Below are 22,363 nucleotides of genomic sequence, written 5' to 3'. Positions count from 1 at the left end.
AACTAGAATATGGTTGCTTAAGACTGAGAAGAAGGCACACATTCAAGACATATTTTAGAAGATAAAAACAGCAGGACTTGGTACTTGTGTCATGGAAATATGGAGCTGAAAAGGAACACAGCTAAAATTATACCATCTATTTAGTCTGAAAAGGCACTCGGGGATGTTACTGAGGATGCTTCACTGCCAGTCAACACCTTAAGAAATCAGAAGGAACTGACAAATACATAAAATAAACCAACAATGCAAATTTAGCTTATGCTAAATACCAAATAAGTTGAAAACTATAAAGTTCAGAATACGGAATGATCACAAATGTATTAAATTTTAAAAAAAGATTTCCCAGTGAAACTGGGATTTATACCTTTTAAGAAAACTGGATATAGCTTTAAATGTTTATTGGTATTTGACCTCTCTTTTTTTTTCTTTTCTTTTTAAAAAGAATTTATGGTATTATTTTAAATAGGGATAAAAATATAGATTTCTTGCTTCTCTTGAAAATCAGGAGGCTTTCATAACACTAGACTCACACACATTTACACATCAGTTAGACCGGTCACCTCACTGCCAGCAAACACTGTCTAGTTTTTGACTTCCTGCAGTCTTCTGTGATACAAACAGTAAATGTTAGTTTCCATTTACTACCACACTTGCAGTGTTATTTTCTTACAGTAGCCAAACATTTCCATGTTCCTTGATCGCTATCAAAGTGGGAAAATAAGAAAGATCAAGATTATTGTAATTTGAGAAAAATGGGAATATATACACCTGACCCAGTTCATTTGCTTACATTATCTGTATGCCTCCTCCAAACATTAATTAGAATTTGCAACTCCTCACATAGGTAGTGAGAAGACTTCAAACTAGTACTATCAACAAAGTACAGTCTCACTGATGAAGCCTACTTTGCAGCTGCACAGAACAATAAGGAAAATGAACTCAGAAAATCTCATATGTTCCACTTAAGAAAGGGTGGGAACTAAATTAGATGACTGAAAGTGGAGTATTCAGTTTGTTTTCATGTTCTAATGGTTAGAATTCAGAATAAGCAAACACTCGAGAGGCAAGCCTTAAATTCCATCCATAATTGCCGACAGGAAGGAAAGAAAAAATATTCCACTGAAAACATATTAGATGAACAGTTTATTAAAATAATATGAGTAAAACAGAATTTGGATTAAGAGTTAAGCCCTTTAGATACGGGGAGGGGGAAGGGTAAACTGGGACGAAGTGAGAGAGTAGCATTGACATATATACACTACCAAATGTAAAACAGATAGCTAGTGGGAAGCAGCTGCATAGCACAGGGAGATCAGCTCGGTGCTTTGTGACCATCTAGAGGGGTGGGATAGGGAGGGTGAGAGGGAGATGCAAGAGGGAAGGGATATGGGGATATATGTATACATATAGCTGATTCGCTTTGTTATACAGCAGAAACCAACACACCATTGTAAAGCAATTATACTCCAATAAAGATGTTAAAAAAGAAAAGAAAAAGAAAAAAAATTTTTTTTGAAGTTAAGCCCTTTAAAAGAAAACATATACAAATAAATATCAAGAGGGATGAGAAGGACACTAAAAAATATCTTCAAGGACATTAATAAAATTAGAGCAAAGCTGAAACACCATGTGGAGTGATCTCCCATAAAAGCAACTAATAACTTCTGGAATATAAGAGAAAAATGTAGCAAACAGTAGGAATATAAAATAAGAATGTGGCAAGTAGTAGGTGTAGTAATACCTGGTCTTTGAATTAGCCCTTATACTTAAAATCAGCCTGAAAAAATTATGAAAATAAAGTCCTTGCAGAATCTTATTAATATGGTAAAGAACCATAATTTGGGGGAAAAGCTCTCTGACTTTAAAAAAACAAAACAAAAACTGAACCATAAAGTACATAAAAGATAATGGCAATAAAAACAAGAAACACTATGAATAAATCAATAAGAAAACCAAAAACAATGTGAGGAATTATGACATTCACAATGTTATTAATGTACTGTTTATCAAAAAGTCTTTAGTTTGGTGATATAAGAGTTATATGTAGGTATAAGCCACCTTCATTATCACTAGGTCCTTAAGAAAATAGTTAGAAATCAACTCAAGCCAAATAAAAAAAAATGTTTAAGTCAGCTCAAGAAGTATCAATTTTCTTTTAAAATATTTTTAGATCAAAGTTTTCCAATTAGTAAGTTTACAATATATTTTTTTCCCCTTTAATAGTTAACACAGACTTACATTTTGCCTTCATGTGGATCTTCTTCCCGGCCCTAAAGGGAAAGACATTAAGACAGTTTTTATGTAATTATTAATATATTTTAATTAAAATTAATAAAATCTTATCTTCAAACATATCTACACCCTGACCTTCATATTTATTTATGTATATACAAGAAAAGGTGTTTCTATTCATGAAAGGTCTTTCCAAAACTCTCCCCCTTAGTCCTCTTCTCTCTTTGTTGTGATTACGCTAATCCAGGCCCTTCTCCTCTCTTTTCTTAAACTATTAACAACAGCCAACTAGTATAATTATCTCTGTGCCCCATCCCACCCCACCACTCCAATCTGGATTCATCAGTTTCAACTGCAACTTTGCCCTGCATTAAGAAACACCAAACCAAACCAAACAAAAATAAACAAATTTTAAAAACCAGACCTTTAGTACCTCTCTACTGCCCACAAACTCCTCAGTTTACAACCAGAATTCTTTACCAATGACTCAGGTCTACGTTTCCTGTCTCATACTACCATTTCTCTTTAGGTATCTATACCACGGTCACTCATAAACTACTTCTTTGCTAATCTACATTTTCCCACCACTGTAGCTTGCTCTTTTTTACTTAGAATGTTCTTTCCACTCACTACTTCCTACCTGTTAGTTAAAATCTAAACCATCTAGGCAGGATCTATCTCAAACACTACCTCCTCAGTAAGACACTGAGTCCCTAAAACATAAACATGAAGTTTTACTCTGAATAGAAAAGACATCCTTCTTTTTTCATCTTTTGAACTTTACCCTACTCTATTTAATATTGCCATTATTTAAGATATACTAGGTGATATTCATTCCATTATCATGGCTATAAGCATCTTAAGACCTGAGCCATTTTTTGTTAACACTGACTACCACAACCACTAGCACAACGCTTGGCACATAATTTTCACTGAATATCTGTTGAATTGTAGTCCTAGTACCCAGCACAGTACCTGGCATCAAGTTTCCACTGAATAACGAAGGAAAGGGTAGAAAAATGAACTAAGTACACATGGATTTACTTCTCTAAATTTGGTCCTCACTCAAATATCAAATATCTAACCAAATTAAAATCAAACACTTGCTAAATGCCTTCTATATTACAAAATGCTAAAAGCAAATTACATAAAAACAAAATGCATTATCCCTGCCCAAAAGGCGTTAATCTCTATATAAGAGGTTTACAGAATAAATTAATTTTAAATGTAATGGGTTATAAAGTTAACAAGGTGCTATGGAAACACACGAGGAAACAACTTAGCCTAAGAAAGGGTGTAAAAAAAGGGGCAACATCTGAGCCGAATTGATAGATGAATCAAATTTTACAAAGCAGTTTAGCAGGGCAGGAGTGTCAAGGAAGAGGGAAAAGAATAGGCATAGAGACATCCATTCATTCAACAAACATTTACTGAATGCCTGCTAATGCCAGACATTATTCTAGGCAACAGGGACACACTGAATCAGAGACAAAAATCCTCACAGAGCTTACATTCTGGAATTAAGACATAATATAGTACACAAATATGCTTGGAGAACAGTAATGAAAATTAGAATTTCAGGGTGGGAACTTCCTTAAATCCATCCAGCAACCAAATGTCTGAAATCTAGACAATCTCCAAATGGCTCTCCAATCTACAAGGATTCACTATGTTTCAGTGAAGACCATTATGAAAAATTATTCTAAATACTGAAGTAAAAACTGTTTATAATTCTAACCTGGAACCATTCCACTACTAATTCAAAGTATGACCATATTCATTTTTAACAGCCACATCACATTGTTCACTCACACTGAGTTGTTAACTTGTTCTCCTTTTTTTTTCTTTCCTTGTATGTTAGGTCATGTCTCCTTATCTTAAACTGGGCTTTTGTTTTCTTTTTTCCCCTATATTCAATGGATAACTTTCACTTATCCTTATTAAAATTTATCTTGTTAAATTTGACCCAGAGTTCCAAGAGCTTGAGAGAAAAGTTCAACTACACCTCAATTCCTTTAAATAATCAGAATAATGGGAGTAGGGGGGTTACAGCAGAAAGAAAATCCAACATACTACTAAGAAACTTTGTAGTAAAACTAATGTAGATGTTAAGATTCTTCAGTTTGAACACTTCCTGTCCATACAGAATAAATATCACTCTTGCTGTAGAGTACAGAATTCTAATCTAGGAATTAGTTCTAATCCCAGCTCTTCCACTAAGTAACTATGTGACTATGAGTATGGAACGTATCATACCATTTCCTCAACTCCTCCCACTTTTCCTCAGTATGTTTTACTGCTACATATCAAGATCTGGCTGCCAGAATAGGCAGACAAGAGAATTAATAGCAAAGAAAAATATTCTCCACTGCCGTCCTCCTGGAACAATAATCAGAGCACACGTTTCAGCATATTACCAGGTTCAAGGCATAATTTAAAAACAGTCACTCTGAGGGTTGTAAAAAATAACAGACAACCATTCCATCCTGCTGGACAAATCCAAAAGAGAAGAGTGAATTCCAAAACTACAATACAATGTTTAATATGTTTCAGTGATACTCAATACTGTATCTGAAATGCATATGCCGCTTGAACGCTGATCTGTATCTAAAAATGCACAAACACGATTATATATAGTGTCTAAGACTACTGATAATGTATTTTGTGATGACATTGAAAACAAGGGAAATATTCAAAATATAGAACCATGTGATAATATATGTGTAATATAACTCCATTTTTCCAAGGTTACTAGAAAATTATACATATATTTGGGAGATAAAGAGTTTGAAAGCAAACGTGCAACCATTTGAGATTCCATGATCAGTTGGACATAACATCATTTATAAGGAAGACCAAGAAGACAAAAAGGGATACAAATAAGCACACATGTTAATACATTTTTAATTCTTAGAAACTCATGAAAACATCCTGAAAATTGGCAACCACAGATTAAAACATGCTAGCTTGGTTGCGCTATTTACAAATAAATAGCATTACCAACAGTAAATACGTTTTAATGAAAAATTACTTGTACTTATGAATTGAGGTTTTTCATAAAAGAAATATATCCATAGCTAATTTCCCTGATTATGGACAAGTTCCAAAATTTAAAAAGTATTTAGAATTCTGAGAAGGAGAAGAAAAGAACAAAACTTACCACCTCTTCTACTAGGTCTTCAACAATAAGACCTTGTTCATCTGTTCTTAGATTTGTAACCCACATCCATCCATCTTCTAACTCGTTATGAACAATGAACATATCTCCTTTTAAGAAACTGAAAATAGCAATTATGAAGTTATTAAAATTAAATAAAATTTTTAAACATGGAAATTTAATTGATTATGTACCACCTCACAGAGATAATATGATACTGGAAAATGCAAGGGGTTAAAGTCAAATACTCTAGATTTTTGTCCTGTTTCTGTCATCATCTACATGTAAAAGACACTTATCTGAATCTTAATTTCGACATGCATAAAATGGGTTTAATAACAGTACCTATACTGTCTGTATCACTGGATTATTGTTAGAGATTCAAACTGGAATTTATGTAAACAGTAATTATACATATATTACAGGCTTTGGGGTGTAACTACAAGAAAACTGAACTTTAAAATTTAAGTTTCAATGTTATTACTCTTTCACATATAGGTTAGACATAAAATTATAAACATAAACTAAATATTAACTCATTCCACATATACAAGATAAGGTTACTTTAGAAGAAGTTTATTTTAAATAAGCATAATTAGCCTTATCACACAGATGCTTATGAGAGTAACATTTTTCTCATAAAAAACATTAGGGTTTATTTACTTCACTCAGCTATCCATGGTCCAACAAGTATAGCATTCTTTCTCCGAAAGTGGTACCAAGGGGTATACGTAATGAGAATGCATGCATGTTTTTGCTGTTACCAATACCTGAGTGGAGGGATGTATACACAATCTAGTTTCTTTTCATTGGAATCTAGATGTTTTCAACCTCCACACAATCACAGGATTAAAAAGTTGTTGATGTATGTCATCAATATAAAACCATCAGTAATTCCTTGAACTTTTCCTTTTAGGCTTGAACAAATGCCTTTGAGTGCTTAAGGTTTTAAGATTGACTGGATGCTACCATTGACCCTGTATCTATATCCCTATCTGTAATATATATGTATTTTTAAAATAAATTTTCCTTTAAGTCTTAATATTCACAAACCAAAGTTATAGTAAGTAAATCTCTTCTCATACCTTTGAAAACTTTGTTTTTCTCTAAAATATCTGAAGCTTCACTGTTACTTGGACCAGTTCAAGGATAAAAACTTGTACACGATGCTTCAGATGCACTCTTTTTGAATAAGCACAGAATACTGCATTCTACCTTGATTCTACAACTCTTAACAATGACCAGTATTTCACTAGCTGAAAGGGGGCAGACATTACCACTTAGCCAAGTATAAATTGTTCCTTTCCGGAACCAACCACCTAAATAAATACATTAAAATAGAAGTCAGAGAAATGAGAAATGACAAGTTTCATTTTTGGTCAAAAGCAGTCTTAAGATTTTTTTTTTTAAATTTTGACTTGTTTCTATACTACAAACTTTTTATGATGCAAAAAACAAAAACATGAAAAATAAAAAGCTTACTGGTAGAAACATCATAATCCTAAGATTAATTATGCATTATTTTGCATTTTTCCTCAAAACAGGTTAAAGTGCTTTATTAAATCTCATTAATCTTCAGATGTTTTTACTTTTAAAAAAAACAAAACACTTCTCAGGTATATATAAATTTAAAAAGACTCATAACTTCATACATATTTCTGTCATTCTAATTCTTGTTTAAATTTTCATCTTCCTAGATCAGAAGTACTCAATTTTTGGAAGGTCTCTCAGGACCCCTTCACAGTTTTAAAAAGTGATACCCTAACAGGCTTTCATTTATTCACTTGGATTATATCTATTGATAATTACCATATTAGAATTTAAAATGTAAATGTTTAAAAATATTTATTAATTCCTTTTAAAATAATAATATACCCTATTAACATGGTAACATAAAAAATGAAAAATAATTATAATCTTTACAAGTTTAATAAGAATGTTATTGCCTTGCATTTTTGCAAATCTCATGTCTGGCTTAACTGAAAACTGTTGGATTCTCATATCCATTTCTTTATTCAATCTGTTGCTATATGGTTTTTCTGCTTAAAGTATATGAGGAAAATCTGGCTTTATACAAATATGTAGTTGTGAAAGGGATGAGTATTTTAATAGCCTCTCAGATAATTATAGATATTCTATTACATTAACCCCAAAACTTGACTAGTGGTACTTTCTTGGAGGTTGGTTGTAATGTGGAATCTAAAACTATGTATCAATGAACTTTCTGTACCATTCTAATAACCTCTATTGGTCTATTTTGCACTGTGAATGGATCTTTTACCCAGCCATAATTTTGTAACATCATGCATTGATCATTTAGAAAATACTGGTTCACTGAGCTATGCAGATCATCCAGATATAAACACATTATACAGTATCAAAACATCACATTCTTCAATATCAGCACCATTTCATCAGAAAAGTCATTAAGTATCTAGGAAGCTGTCAAACTCCTGATGGCAAATATAGGGTCTCCAAAATACTAATTTTTCCTCGAAAGCTCAAATTGTCATTGGCAACAAATACTGCCAGTTATTTCCCTTGAAGTAACAGATTCACTTTGTTCTTTAAAAAAATTAAAAAGTCAGATATTCAAGTCTGAATAACCATAATTTGCCTGTCAGTCATTCTCCTTAGTGAAAATGATGTGCACAAAAAAAAAAAGCAGCTAGTTCGGCTCTCAAAGCACCTCTTTTCCTCAAGACATTTGAACTGTGGTACACGGTAGAGGTGCTTTATGAGTATGTCCCATTTCATCACAAAGATATTAAAAAGATGTGTAGCCATAGGTTGAGATTTATAAAACAAATATTTTTTCTTGTCTCACCAGGAACATTCGTAAGCGAAACTGGCTTTTTTTGTTTAACTGCAAGCATGGGGCAGTGAAAAACGATATACGTTTGTTACCACTGCCTTGATTTGTGCTAAGACACCAGCAGTTTTACTATCCATGGCTTCTGAACCATCATGTAAATGTCACAGTGAAAAAGGCAAATTATGTCTTAGTATTATTATAAAAATAGTTTTGATATTATGAATCATCTGAATGGATCTCAAGGATCCCCAGGGTTACATGTATCACACTTTGAGAGCTGCTGTCCTAGATGATCCCACTGGGAATTTACAAATTACCCAAAATTCCCGAATTTGCAGTTCAGTGCTGTTTTTCTTTCCCTTCTCTTTCTTTCACTGGCTTTTCCAGCTTAGATCACAAAAAAAGGTGTGCCAATAAGAACTAAATGAGAAGTTATTTTGAGGACAATCATATAAAAATGGAATGCCTACTTGGAGATTTCAGATAGTTGAATCTTTGTTTTTTAAAATACCATATTTCCAGAAATTTTTAGTACCTCCCAAAAGTTATCACTACATTTTAAATACTGCTGTTGATGTCAATGAGAAGCTGTAAACTCAGAATCAGTAATTATTCAAAGTAGCCTTAACATTTTACCAATAATAAACAAATTTTCTATCAGAAAGCTAAACTTATAGAAAGATACAGATAATTTGATAATAATTATCCAATTATATAATAAATCAAATTCTATAGAAATAATAAAAACAAATTATATATAAGAACTCTCCTTACTTTGTCACAGATAGTCTAATGAAAGCTAAGTTATTTCTCCTGTCATCTTCACTGTGGCCTCTCTGATCCAAATTCACAGTCTGAACAGATAAGCCAACACAGGGGGACAGGAACAATGGACTTAATATTAAGGGCATGCTTTGCTGGATGCTATTTCCTCAATTTCCAAAACCTTCCTAGTCCAAGAGCAACAAATTTTCAGTCTTTCAAATGCCTGTTTCAAATGCCTATAAACGAGATTATATCATAAAATACCTTATTTCATCAGTGTCTGGTACTTTTGTGTAAGGGAGAATGGCTCGAACACGCCTTCTATCTTCTACTGGCTAGAAACCATAAAAAAAATTGATTTACAAAAGATAACCTTTCTATGTCAAAGTCAAATTGGGTATGTCCACACAAAGTTAAAGCCAGTAAAACTCCACATTATAAATTCTGTAGGATCATTCAAACTATTTTTTACTGAAGCTCTGAATACCCAAACTCTGGAAATGCTCATCTTGTTTTGTTGTTGTTTGTACAGAAATTCTTTTAACAGTATAACCAATATGTTTTTAATCAGGTAATATGAGTTATCATTTAATCTTAAATACACTACGCAACATATAAAGTAACCTTTCTCCAATGATGCAGAAGACATTTCAGAATCTTGCAGCAACTTCAGCATTAGCACTATGATATCAGTAATTACTCCTCATTCATTCAGAAATATTTGTTAGGGTATCACCATACAGTACAATAAAAAAAATCTAGTAACTTAAATACAAAGTAACAGAAAAATTACTCTTTCTTTTTTTAAAGAAGTTGCCAGTTATGCTCTGACACTACAACCAGAATTAAATCTTGAATTATATTACAATAAACGTCACGAGAAACTGAACAAGAGCTAAACCCATCAGTAAAATGAAATAATAAAGTTTTGAAAGATATTTTACTTGCCTCTGGAGGTGCAACTGGATAAAGCAATTTTTCTCCTTTAAGCAAACAGGAAACATGACTGTAATAACCTATTAGGTCTGACAGAGAAGAAAAACGTCTTCCACCAATGTAGTAATCCCCACACATAGCAATAATCCTATTTGTACAGGAAAAAAAATACAGTAAAACAAAAACCTTTATAACCAATTTTTAAGACCAAGTTCCATGTAAATTATAAACCGATAATTTTCATACTTTTCCTTTATCTGCATCCTTATATTAAAATACCACTTATTAATACCTTCACCATATGCAAATTACTTGAGGTTATTATTTCTTTTGAAAAGATATATGTATGCATTTGATATGAAATACATTTCTGACTTATAAACCTCAATTACATAATTCATTAAAATATTTATAAATCCATCCTCAGATAACTCTTCTTACTTTCCATATTTAAGACAAAATAGCAATTTTAATTAGTTTCCTTTGGCTAAAAGTAGTTTACAGATCTCTTGAAATATTTACAGAGTATAATAATAATTTCACATTTTACACGTGATATGACAGTACTCTTAAAGTCTATTTTAAAATCTGAAAATTAAGGATATACAAACATTTTATCAGTTAACTTTACAGGCGCTAGATAATTTTTTTCAATGGCTCCCATAAAAATGAAGTCAAAGACAATAATATATGTAAATATATTGATACAAACTTTGATATCTGTACTTGAAAATCCAGATGCCTGTTTAATTGAAATGAATGCAGAGTTTCAGAACAGTGAAGCTAAAATGAATTAAACTGCACTCTTAAAATACTGTTTCTATATTTTCTGTTACTCTGTGGTCTGAAAGTATACATTTCCTTTCTTTCTGCTTTACCACTCAAAGTTTCTTTGTAATTCTTTATACTTTAAAAGTGATAACTACACTTATGATTAGCACAAAAAAGTCCAATAATACTGTTTTTTTAAAAAAAGTAAGCATTCAATAGTATCTACTCTAAATCACTTATTAAATCATTTAATTGAAAACACATTTCTTTCTCCATTATTTAAATGTCACTAAAGCAGGTATATTTATGAATACTACAGCAAAATAGCTACACTATGTAGCCTCATAATAGGAATAAAGACTTACCTAAAATGGTTGACAACATTTGTCTGGCTAAGAAATGAAAGTACAAAGGACCCTGGCCTCCGATCACTCTCTCTTATAAGGTAACTGCCGGACTTCCCTGCCTGCCTGAGGCGTTCTTCTGCTATAGTTCTATCAAGTTTTCCATGATACCACCTAAGAAAAAAGGTTAAGAGATTAGAATAAAAATAGCAACCATAAAATTACTACTGGCAGTTGAAAAACATACTACTACAGATTTTACATACCTACATGTAACTTAGACATTTACATTTTACTCTGAACCAGTCATTCCAATTTTAACTCAATTGTTTTTAATTTCTCAGTCTCTCAAAAATAATTCATTTACTCAGTTTTTAATCTGTTCGATAAGCTCAGGTCTAATCACCTCACATATTCACCTCTTCTATTTCTGCCCATCTCTCTACCTCCAGGACTGTCTACCTGTTCAAGATAAAAACATTTATTACAATCTAATGCCTACCTAGAAAAATAAGAGTAAGATGGACAAATGGAAACAAATGGTTCATTTACTACCTCTCTATATACTAAGGAACCAAGACTTGATATAACAAGGCACATGGTACCTGGGAGAAAATAAAACTTTATTCCATTTTAATGTTTGTGCCCTAAAATAGAAAAACAGAATGACACTGTCTAAAGGCTGCTATTCTAATTTCCTATTTCAATATGAAGCTGATTATTCTCTTTTGTCTTAAGATGATCCATTCCATAACCACGCATTTGAACTCTTCACATTTATTTAACAAACATGTGGGAAATACTGGGTTGGCCAAAAAGTTCGTTTGGTTTCCCCATAACATCTTACAGAAAAACCCAAACGAACTTTTTGGCCAAACCAATAAATAATACCTTTGTCCCTTTAACTTTCCTGCTCTCAATTTAACTATCTTCTACCTACCATACTACTAGATGATTTGCTTAAATGACTGGCTATACCATGGCTACAACTCTAGCATTATCCATACTACCAATCTATGCCTATAAAAGCCACGTGGATTGATATAAACAGAAGCACACTTAGAAACAGACTGGAATTTTCATATGGTCATGGTAACAAATCTACAAAGTAATTGTTATGAAATATTTTTACACTTTCCTTTGGTACTTGTCTAACTTGAAACATTCAGAGGAAAACAATAAACATTCATATTACATTGATATACTTAAATATCTAGCCATAAGTTGACAGTCAAGACTATAATAGAACTATGACTATTTTTGTAAGATTGCTGTAATGAAAGCTTACATTGACTCCTTAGTTTATTTAAAAAAAAAAAAAACTTAGAACTTCCCCAAAGAATTATTGTTAATTTTCTTCTAAAACCCAACCCATTTATTTGACAGTTTGTGTATAAGACAGAAATAAAATAAATGATGAAAAACAATCATGAAGCTTCAGTATAACTCAATAGAAAAAAACATAATTGTAAACCATTAGTATTAGAGGAAGAAAGGAAAGAACAATAAACATTGCATTCTTCTAGAATTCTAGTCTTAGTTCAACCACTGTCTTTGAGGCTACTGACAAGCAAATTTAGCTTTTAAGAGCTGTTTGTAGTTTTTTTTTTTTAATTCTAATAGGAAAAGCTTGGACCAATGATCATTAAAAGTTCGTTGAAGAGCTAAAATTTAATGGTAGATGATCAGGACAATATTTTGAAATTCTAGGCTAGAAGTTTATTTAACTGTGAAAATATATGGGACAACCTTGGAATGTGAACCTGGTACATTCCTTATTACCTTAAGTAGTGGAGCTAACCCACAGAGCAGATTTACACATTGAACAAAGACAAAATTAAGGACAATTTTAAACAAAGTACCTATTTTTGTATACTTGATACTTGTTAAATTTCTGGTGTGTCAAAATGTCAAGATTAAAAGATTTTTTAATCTCATTCATCTTGTGAACTCACCATAAGACGATACACAAAGGTGCATGAGGCATTACACAATAACTAATTTATAATAAATACCTGACTAAAGACTTTTATATATTTGTGATTTTCAGTTTTTACATCTATGTACTTTCTATAAGATTCTGGCATTAAAACAGGTATTCAGTTCAAGACAGAGACATAAATCTTAATAAACAACTTTGTTTCCTGATTATTAGTAATTCCTTTTATGCCAAAAACTCTTAAGTTTTGAACACATTAGGAAAAACATGTCAATTCTTGATTATGACTATAAACTGAAATTAAATTATCCAATAATAGGCTTATGAGCACATATGTAGTTGAGCGTGATCCTCAAAACATTCCATTGTTACAAGTCTCCAGCTGTTCTAGGAAAAAACTGAATGGTGTTAATCAAAACTTAGAATTTCTTGAATTATCTTTATTGTTCACTTCAAATTATCAAGGTGAATCATACTAACAAGAATATTTTAAATATCTGCACAGATAGGATGGCTGCACTGATACCTCCTAAACGTCTTCAGAAGAGATTAAGCTGACTGGTGAGACTAGGACTTATCAGAAACCTCCATAATTATGGTCAAGTCTCTATACTTTGTACCTCATTACTATCACTTGTAAAAAAAGGGAACATAATCTCCATCTCAACCTTAGAACACATTAAATATTTGTCCTAAACTCCTTCAAAGAAAAACAAAACTGAAAAAGCACTATATAGGCTGTATAGTATAATGGTTAAGAGTAAAGACTCCAGAGTCACTGCTTGTGTTTGAATCCTAGCTCTGCCACTTGGCTGTACAAATATGGGCAAATTTCTTAATTTCTTAGCCTGAGTTTCCTCATCTAAAAAAGGCACATAATAACAGTACCTGCTTCATAGAAGGCTGTGTGATATTATTATAAATGAACTAATACATATAAAATTATATATATATAAATTATATACAGTATACACAGACTATGGGGCTAATTCAGCTTCATCAATGAAAATATCAAATTTTATACTGTTGCATAATGGATGATTAGATCACCTAAGCCTCTGTTATCTTCCTACCTTCCAGTCCTGTTTACACTGCATCTAATTTTGGGAAGAGAACAGGAGAAACCAATCTTCATTTCTGCTAAAACACTGATTTTTAAGAGGAAATTTCTTTTTCCAAAGCGCCTTTTTTGAACAGTAACAGATCATACACATTAATTGACATTGGAAGCTCCAAAGTATTCATAAACTAGAAATTCTTCCACTTCTGGCAATTCTAAAAGGAAACCCTCAAATAGCCCCACTCTTTCCCCAATGTGGATATATTCTTTGGAGGAATGGCAAAGACAATATGCATTTGAGATACTGTGACTTAAATTTGCCTAAATTAATAATAAAATATCTAATGTTCTATTTAAAAGTAAACTATCCCTCTCTCTTGTTCTCTCTGTCTTTCAAGGAAGATTGGGAAAAGAAACAGCAGGAAATTTAAGAAGTAAATACATTTTTCTCAGCTAGTTTTGCAATTTTTGGTTGCGAAATCTTACAGACAGATATGGAGTCTCTTGATTTCATTTTCTTAGACACTACACAATCAGTTTATCTAAAATAAAACATCCAAGATGAAACTACGTATTAAGTAAGTCAACAAGAAAAGAGACAAGTTGGACAAGCTGCAGGAATCATTTTACTTTTAAATTTGGAATCACATGAATGTTTTTATAAACATGTTGTACATTGGTGCAGTATATTTAAGGGGCCTTGGGAGGACCTTTGTGTTTTTTAGTCTCTCCTAATCAGGTAGAATAATATAGAAATCTATAAAATGAGAAAACAACCTGGTGTGAATATAGACAGATACAACTCAAACTACACAATTATTTAAAACTAACGTGACAATACTAAATGGAAACTGTCTACTACAGTAGAAAACAATTAAAATAGCACTACCATCAACAAGCTTCCTTTGTCTAAAAAGGAAACTAAATTGAAGTTCCCAGCAGATCACTTTTACTTTCCACTATGCTCTTCTTCCTAGTTATGTCACTGACAGGCACAGTAGTTCTCAGAGAGAAACGTAAGTGCAGAAATCTAATTGCCAAACAATCTCCTGTCACCTGAATTACCTGGAACTCTGTGTGCCTGATCATACCATGAACTTTTAAAGTTTTTCTGTAACTCTCAAAGATGTTAATCATATTTTCTCACACATGCTGTCCTTTCTGAAATTAAATTGGTTATTTCAGTCTGGTTAAGACATATACTAAAAACATTTGCTAAAACTACTATAAATCTCCTGAAACCTCCATATTTCTTTTTTTCTTTTTTTTTTTTTTTTTTGCAGTACGTGGGCCTCTCACTGCTGCGGCCTCTCCCGTTGCGGAGCACAGCCTCCGGAGGTGCAGGCTCAGCGGCCATGGCTCACAGGCCCAGCCTCTCCGCGGCATGTGGGATCTTCCCAGACCAGGGCACGAACCCGTGTCCCCTGCATCGGCAGGCAGACTCTCAACCACTGTGCCACCAGGGAAGCCCTCCATATTTCTTTTTAACTAATATAGTCCCCACAGTCATACAGTCTGAGCTGGTGGTCAAGAAAAATAAACTGACTTTTTAAAGTGAAGGCAAAGTAAAGATACCTTATAGTAAATGATTTTATTGTCTTTTTTCCCCCCCCACGTTGTTATGCAGACAGGCTAAAATTTGGTCACTAGTAAATTCACCTGAACAACCACTGGACTAAGCATAAGAGGTGTAGTGCCCCTTAGACCAACTGCATTACTTAAGAAATATTCATGTGTATGTTTGACATCTTGAGTATATTTGTGTGTTCAGGCAAATAAGAAGTATGTGTGTATGTCTGTGTGTTTGTCTATGCATTTAGTTACATATCTCAGATCAAATTAGCTCAAGAAAAGAAACTGTTTTTCCTTTTGCCACAGGTAACATATTTACAGGGTCCAAAGAAGGTTTAAGTTCTGTGGGAGTATTTTTTAAAGAAACAACACTGTTACATGTCCATCCACGCAAAAATTCAGTTTACTGAAAGACTAATATACTAAAGGTGGGACCAACAACACAATGCTTATGCAATCAAAAGTTTATATTGGACTTCCCTGGTGGTCCAGTGGTTAAGACTTTGCCTTCCAATGCAGGGGTGCGGGTTCAATCCTTGGTAGGGGAGCTAAGATCCCACATGCCTCACAGGCGAAAAACCAAAACATAAAACAAAAGCAATATTGTAACAAATTCAGTAAAGACTTAAAATAAGTTTATATTGAAGTACACTTGACCAAGATAGTCTCATTCTCACTAACCTTAACTCCCATCACCCTAGAAAACAGATAATGAAGAGTAGAAAGAGCCACACCCTCTCCAAAAAATGTTATACACTAATCAAACATATTTATTTAAAAAAACAAAGGGAAAAATAAAGGAAAAGCACAATACTTACTAGCCCGAGGCTAACATCAGTTCCTACCTCACAGCCTCTAGCCCTTATATCAGTGAAATTTCATTTCTCAAAAAAAGCTACCAATTCTTACAGTTGACCTTCTCTTAGAACTTCAACAATTACAGGGTCATATCAGTAACTAAGTACATGAAAAGAGGGCAACGAGATGACTTGTGACCATCTGGTCCAATGAATGCATTACTGCAACATAGTTGTAAACTATCTTGAAGGGTAGTTTTTCTACCTAAAGAGAAACACTGTGATTTTTTTGTTTTGCTTTGTTTAATTTCACAACGTTCAATCTAAAACTCTGGAGGGTATGGTTATTCAGTGGCTACGTACTGCAACTATAACATTTCTTAACCTGTATTTTAAGACATACCTTTAAAACACTGAATCTGAAGTTGAAAAGCAAACTTTAGTCTGGCATAGCCTTTTATTTCATCCATCTCCAGCAAACTATGTGTCAAGCATTGGGCTACATGGTAGAAAAACAAGTTAATACCACAGAACTCCATGACATAGGTCTCATGGAGAACACAGACGAATCAGGGAACTGCAATCTGATACAGCAAGTACTAGAATGCGGGGGTATATGGAAAAACTAGTCTTAGCATTTTAGTATACACTTCCTGAAAAAACTGATGGCTAAACGGAAACCTACAAGCCAAGTAGCAACTAATTCAGAGAAAGCAAGGGACTGAGAAGGTGAGAAAGGTGTCACTGGCAGAGGGAAAAAGTAAAGACAAGCAAAGGCCAAAAAAAATTCATATACAGATATGGGAATATGAGAATACTTTAAACTTTCAAAATATATTTTGCAAGCCTAATTCTTATCAGATAATATGGAAAGAATATAACCTTCTGAATTAGACTAGATTTATAACCTTACTTGCTGAACTTCTTTCGGTACCTCAGTTAAGCTTCAGGCCTAAGTTACCAAGTACCTGCTAAGAAGCTTCACCTTAAGATGACTATACCAAATCTAAAATATCAGCAACTATCCTTACAAACACATACACATGCGCGCGCGCGCGCGCACACACACACACACACACACACACACCCCTCTTCCTCTTTACTCCTCTATCCTGTTAATGGCACCAGCGTCTTTCCTAGTGTTTAGACTCAAAACTTCAAAAGCAACACTGATTCCTTCCTATCTCTCTACCCATAACACTACTGCCAACTCGCATACTGCATCTCCAACCTCACCAATTACTGTCGTTCAGGCCCTCTTTTTCTCTTTCTATTTCAACCCGTCCTATAACTGTGCAAAGATTATACTCCAATAAAGATGTTAAAAAAAAAAAAAAAGACTTCCTCATCATTCTTTCCCACATCCCTTCTCTTCTTTCTCTCCTGCTTCTCATCTTGACTTATGTCACACATCAATCCACTCACCCAAGCTATTAGGTAAAACTATATACTGCTGTGTTTTTTAAGGTCAAAAAAACAATTACATATGGTTCAACCTAGTGGAAACCTCTCATCAGTACCTCTGACTTATTCCTCTATTCTGTTTACCTCATATCCAATTAGTCAAAAAGCCTTAACAATTCCAAATTCTCAATACCCTTTTTTCTATCTAGTCTTTTCCCTTCTCACTGTCAACATTCTTCCTCATCATGTCCTGTAGTAATTCCTGCATTAGGTCTTCTAGCTTCACTGCTCTTCTATTTCCTTATACATCTGTAATAATACCTCCCCAAACAGCTATGCTTGAAACTAGATCTCAAAAACTGAAATGGTCCCATTGCTTATGGAATAAAATCCGAACTTTTGACATGACATTCAGTAATTCTTATGACTTTCCCAGTCTTCACAGGACTACTTGCCACTTCCTAAACACATCAAGCACATACTTTGAAGTCTCTATCCCTTTGATCATGCTAGTCTTTTCATTTGAAATGCCCTTATTGCCTGCCTATGGAAATCCATGTCATTCTTCAATGCCTATCTCACGTGCTATCTCCTTGAACCTCTGGGCATAATTAATCTTCTTCTATCATACTACCAGCTTATTTCTTATATTCTTTTTTGATATTTTATCTTACTGTAATATAGTTAGTCATTTTCACATCTCTTTTTTTCCATTAGATTGAAAAGTACTTGAGGACACTGGGCACGTTAAGTCATCTTCACATTCTCTACTCTAGCCCTTGGCACAATGCTTTCAGCATGGTAGGAGTTGACAGGTGGGAGGCCAAGAAAAACAAATTTGTCAAAATTTCCTGCCTACGCTGAAATTCTCAAGTCATAATCCCTTACTGGAATCCACACGGAGAATGCCTTGCATTCTCTCATTCAAACTATTTCCTCAAGCTGCACTGTCCTCCCACCTGCATTCTAGAGATCTTTTATCACTCTTCCCTCCAGGGGACACCGTGACTCCAGGCTGAGCCCAAATGCCAACCCCTCAAAGGAATCTTCCAAAGACCATTCTGCCCAAAGTGATGTTTCAAGTCTAAAAATCATCTAGTATATGCCTTGTAGTCACATCTATTTTCTCAGTAGAAAAACTGAGTAGAAATATTAGTTCCCTCACCTGAATACCCCAATACCCCCAGCCTCTCCTACTCTGAACTTTCACAATATTGGCAATTTATACAAATTGCTGACACTCAAAGACATTGATTTGGTTGTTGCCTATTCAGCACCCATCCCATTCGGGGAAAACACACTCACACCACCCTCTGGATACTCCTCCTCCCCCACTTCCGAGGAAGCTTTCATTTTCTTTGAAGAATGCAGCCTAGTCAAAATCGATCATTCCATGATGAGCACCTGAACCAAGCAGAGTTCTTCACGCTGAAACTGACAGTCAGTCTTTTTCTGAAGGCAAAAGCTACAGGAAGCAAGGTCAAAGAAAGGGTTTTTGTTTATTTACTTGCTAGGTTTTCCACCACTTGGAAGACCCAGTCTATAATAAGAAAGAATGAAGGTGACAGGGCCAAACAGATAAAGAGATGGAACTAAAGATTCATGAGAACATTCAAACCCCTGTTGCACTTATCTCTGAGATCCCAGTTACAAGCCTACCCTTCCCTTAGTTTAGCTGTTCATCTCACCCATCTATTACCTCTAGACCAGTTTTTTGATCTCCAGGTCCTTTCACATATTTAAAAAATTACTGGACCCCCAAGAAATGTGTTTATGTAGGTAGTTTCTATCAATATTAATAGAAATTAAAACTGAGTACATTCTAAATGTTTACTATTAATTTTAAATTAACATAGTGGAGTTAATATTGTCAATATAGAAAACATATTCCTTATATAACTATAATTTCCAAAAAACATTTAGTGAAAAGAGTAGCCTTATTTTAAATTTTATATACTCTTTCATAGCTCACTTAATAGAAGACAGCTGGATTCTCATATCTGTTTCTGAATTCAATCAGTTGCTGTATATTGTTTTGGTTCATAGGTTACGAAAACTGCTACTCAATGAAGCTACTTAAAAGTTAAATAAAATGTACAATCTAACCACACCTATAAATGTTCCATTCTGCTATTAAAATCCACTGGTGTACCATTTATTCATGCGTATTTTGTAGCATTATGCAATAGCCACTTGGTAATGTTGGGTCACTGAGTTATGAAGATCTCCCAGGTGTTAACATGTTTTATTTTATAATATCAAAATATCACATTCTTTATATCACCACTACACAATAAGGTAGGCTTGGGTTGTCTAAACTGCCTATCTCCCCCTTGCCCAGCTCCTAGGAGATAACCTCGAAGCCCTTGAAATATCCTGCCCAGTAAGAGTGTCTTTGTTTACTGAGAACCTTGGGCCATGCCAGATCATTTATGCTAATATGATTTTATGGTGGGGGATTTGGTCCACCTCTGAAGTCAAACTGATGCAGTAACTAAGGTCTGCCACAAGGGGGTGCCAGGCCCACATGACTACACCTTAATAAAAATTTTAAACCTCAAGGCTCAGGTGAGCTTTCCGGATTGGCAATACCTCACATGTGTTGTCCCACATTGTTACTGAGAGAATTAAGCACTGTCTGTGTGACTTCACTGGGAAAGGACAACTAGAAGCTTGCATCTATTCTCTCCTGGACTCTGCCCTATGCACTTTCTTTCTTAGCTGATTTTAATGTGTCCTTTGGCTATAATAAACTGCTACTGTGAGTGTAACAGCTCTGCCGAGTTCTGTTTGTCCCTCTAGAAAATCACCGAAACTGAGGGTGGTTTTAGGAACCTCCAACAACAGGCATCAATATAACATGGGTGTCACAACTCTTTTCAGGTAGTAAGTGTAACCTTGAAGAAAAAGTGGCACTGTCTTCAAAAAAGTGATCTGACCCTGGGTTTGGTGGGGTGTTCAAGAAATAAAAAGCATCACATGTGTACATTATACATCCTTTCTAGTTGACCACAGATTTGTTCTAGAGTTCAGCATAAAAGTTCTAATTTTTGTTTTGTTTTGTTTTAGTGCAATGTCATGTCTGTTGTTAATTCTAGCTATTATAGTTGCACATGTGAAAAATATCTATATTGTAGTTTATGGATTGGTAGCATTTCAAATAAATGGTATATTTAAATACTGACCTGAATTTTTTTGAGATGCTTATCAATTGACATTTTTTCTCAGATCAAGAGTCTGAATTATTTTTTTAATTATACCTTTTAATATTAGATTTATTCTTTTAAATATATTAGGAATTTAAATATAAGCATGCAATTTTATCTTGGAACAAGAAAAGGATTCCTCACAAATGATTTTTCTCTTTGGAAAAAATAAGCTGCAAAAATACCTGATAAAACTATATACAGTCTGTAAATGAGCGCAGCTCATTGAAGCTTCGTATACCTTCATAAGGTATATGAAGCTTATAGGATGTAATATTTCATCCAACTAGTTCTTATATTTTGAAAAAATGTTAAATAGTTTAATAATGCCATAAGAAATCTTTGCCCAGAAAGAAAAATATCATCAGAAAAGACATTAAGTATTTAGGAAGCTCTCAAACTTACAGTTGCAGATAACAAGGTTTCCAAAATTCTAATTTTTACTTGAATGCTCAAATTTTGCTTGAAAGCACCAAATACTGTCAGTTATTTCCCTTAGAGTAAGAGGCTCACTTTGTTCTTTTCCCAAAAAAGTTTCTGCCAAATACTCAAGTTTGACTAACCAAGGTTTGTCTGTCAATCATTCTTTATAGTAAAATAGTGTGCCATAAAAGAAGGGGCCAGTTCAGCTCTCAGCTCAAGTAATCACACAACTTCTTTTCAAGACAAAGTACTTAGGGATGCAGCATTATGTGAATTTTCCATTGCATCACACTAAATATTAAAAAGACATATGCCCAAGAATTGTAACTTAATAAAATTAATAATTTTCACTGCTCCATCAAAGACATTCTTAATTGAAACTGGCTTTTTTCTTTTTCTTTACAAGTGTATGGCAGTGATAAATAAAATGCCTAGTAGTATATAGTTTGGTGACACTGCATTAATTTATACTGAAGTACCAGAAGTTTTTACCTCCTATTGCTTTGCACCATCAGTGCAAACGTCAACAAAATGGAAATGGTAAATAATGACTTAGTATTATGAAAACCTTTACAGACCTCCGAAAGGGTCTCAAGGAACTCCAGGGTTCGAAGCCAATATCCTAGTCCAAGCAGACTACAAGAGTCCTAGGGAAGCTATTCCAACTTCTTGAAGCATCTCAGCTAAGCCTGTCACCTTTAATATGGAAGACAAAGCCATTGCCAATATTATAACCAAAATTTTAATTCTTCCCTTTCTATTTCTTTATGCCAAGCTCACCCAGCCTCCATTAGTTATGAATTTTTCGTTGTCATTGTTTTTATATAAGATCAACTCTGTTATGAAGCACCCTATTTCCAAATATTTTATTAATTCAAACATTATTTTATTTTATTGACGTTTCAGTTTTTTTTAACTTCCTAGCTTTGACATCTTTCTCTA

The 22,363-nt window shown here is 33.7% G+C and overlaps 1 protein-coding gene across 1 annotated transcript in view; it reads right to left on the bottom strand.

Annotated features, from left to right (window-relative positions):
* RASA1 (RAS p21 protein activator 1) overlaps nt 1-22,363 on the bottom strand; it is a 108,671-nt gene that overhangs the window by 48,018 nt on the left and 38,290 nt on the right. Inside the window, exons 2-6 of the mRNA XM_067731179.1 lie at nt 11,042-11,194; nt 9,914-10,053; nt 9,234-9,300; nt 5,393-5,510; nt 2,239-2,270 (exon numbers count right to left, since the gene is read on the bottom strand). Of these exons, the coding sequence (XP_067587280.1) occupies nt 2,239-2,270; nt 5,393-5,510; nt 9,234-9,300; nt 9,914-10,053; nt 11,042-11,194 (510 nt within the window). The remainder of the gene's footprint in view (nt 1-2,238; nt 2,271-5,392; nt 5,511-9,233; nt 9,301-9,913; nt 10,054-11,041; nt 11,195-22,363) is intronic.

Source organism: Pseudorca crassidens, chromosome 3 (assembly GCF_039906515.1).
Source record: "Pseudorca crassidens isolate mPseCra1 chromosome 3, mPseCra1.hap1, whole genome shotgun sequence".
Lineage (NCBI taxonomy): Eukaryota > Metazoa > Chordata > Mammalia > Artiodactyla > Delphinidae > Pseudorca > Pseudorca crassidens.
The sequence above is the reverse complement of the archived record's forward strand: the minus strand, read 5'-3'. Positions and strand labels throughout refer to the sequence as shown.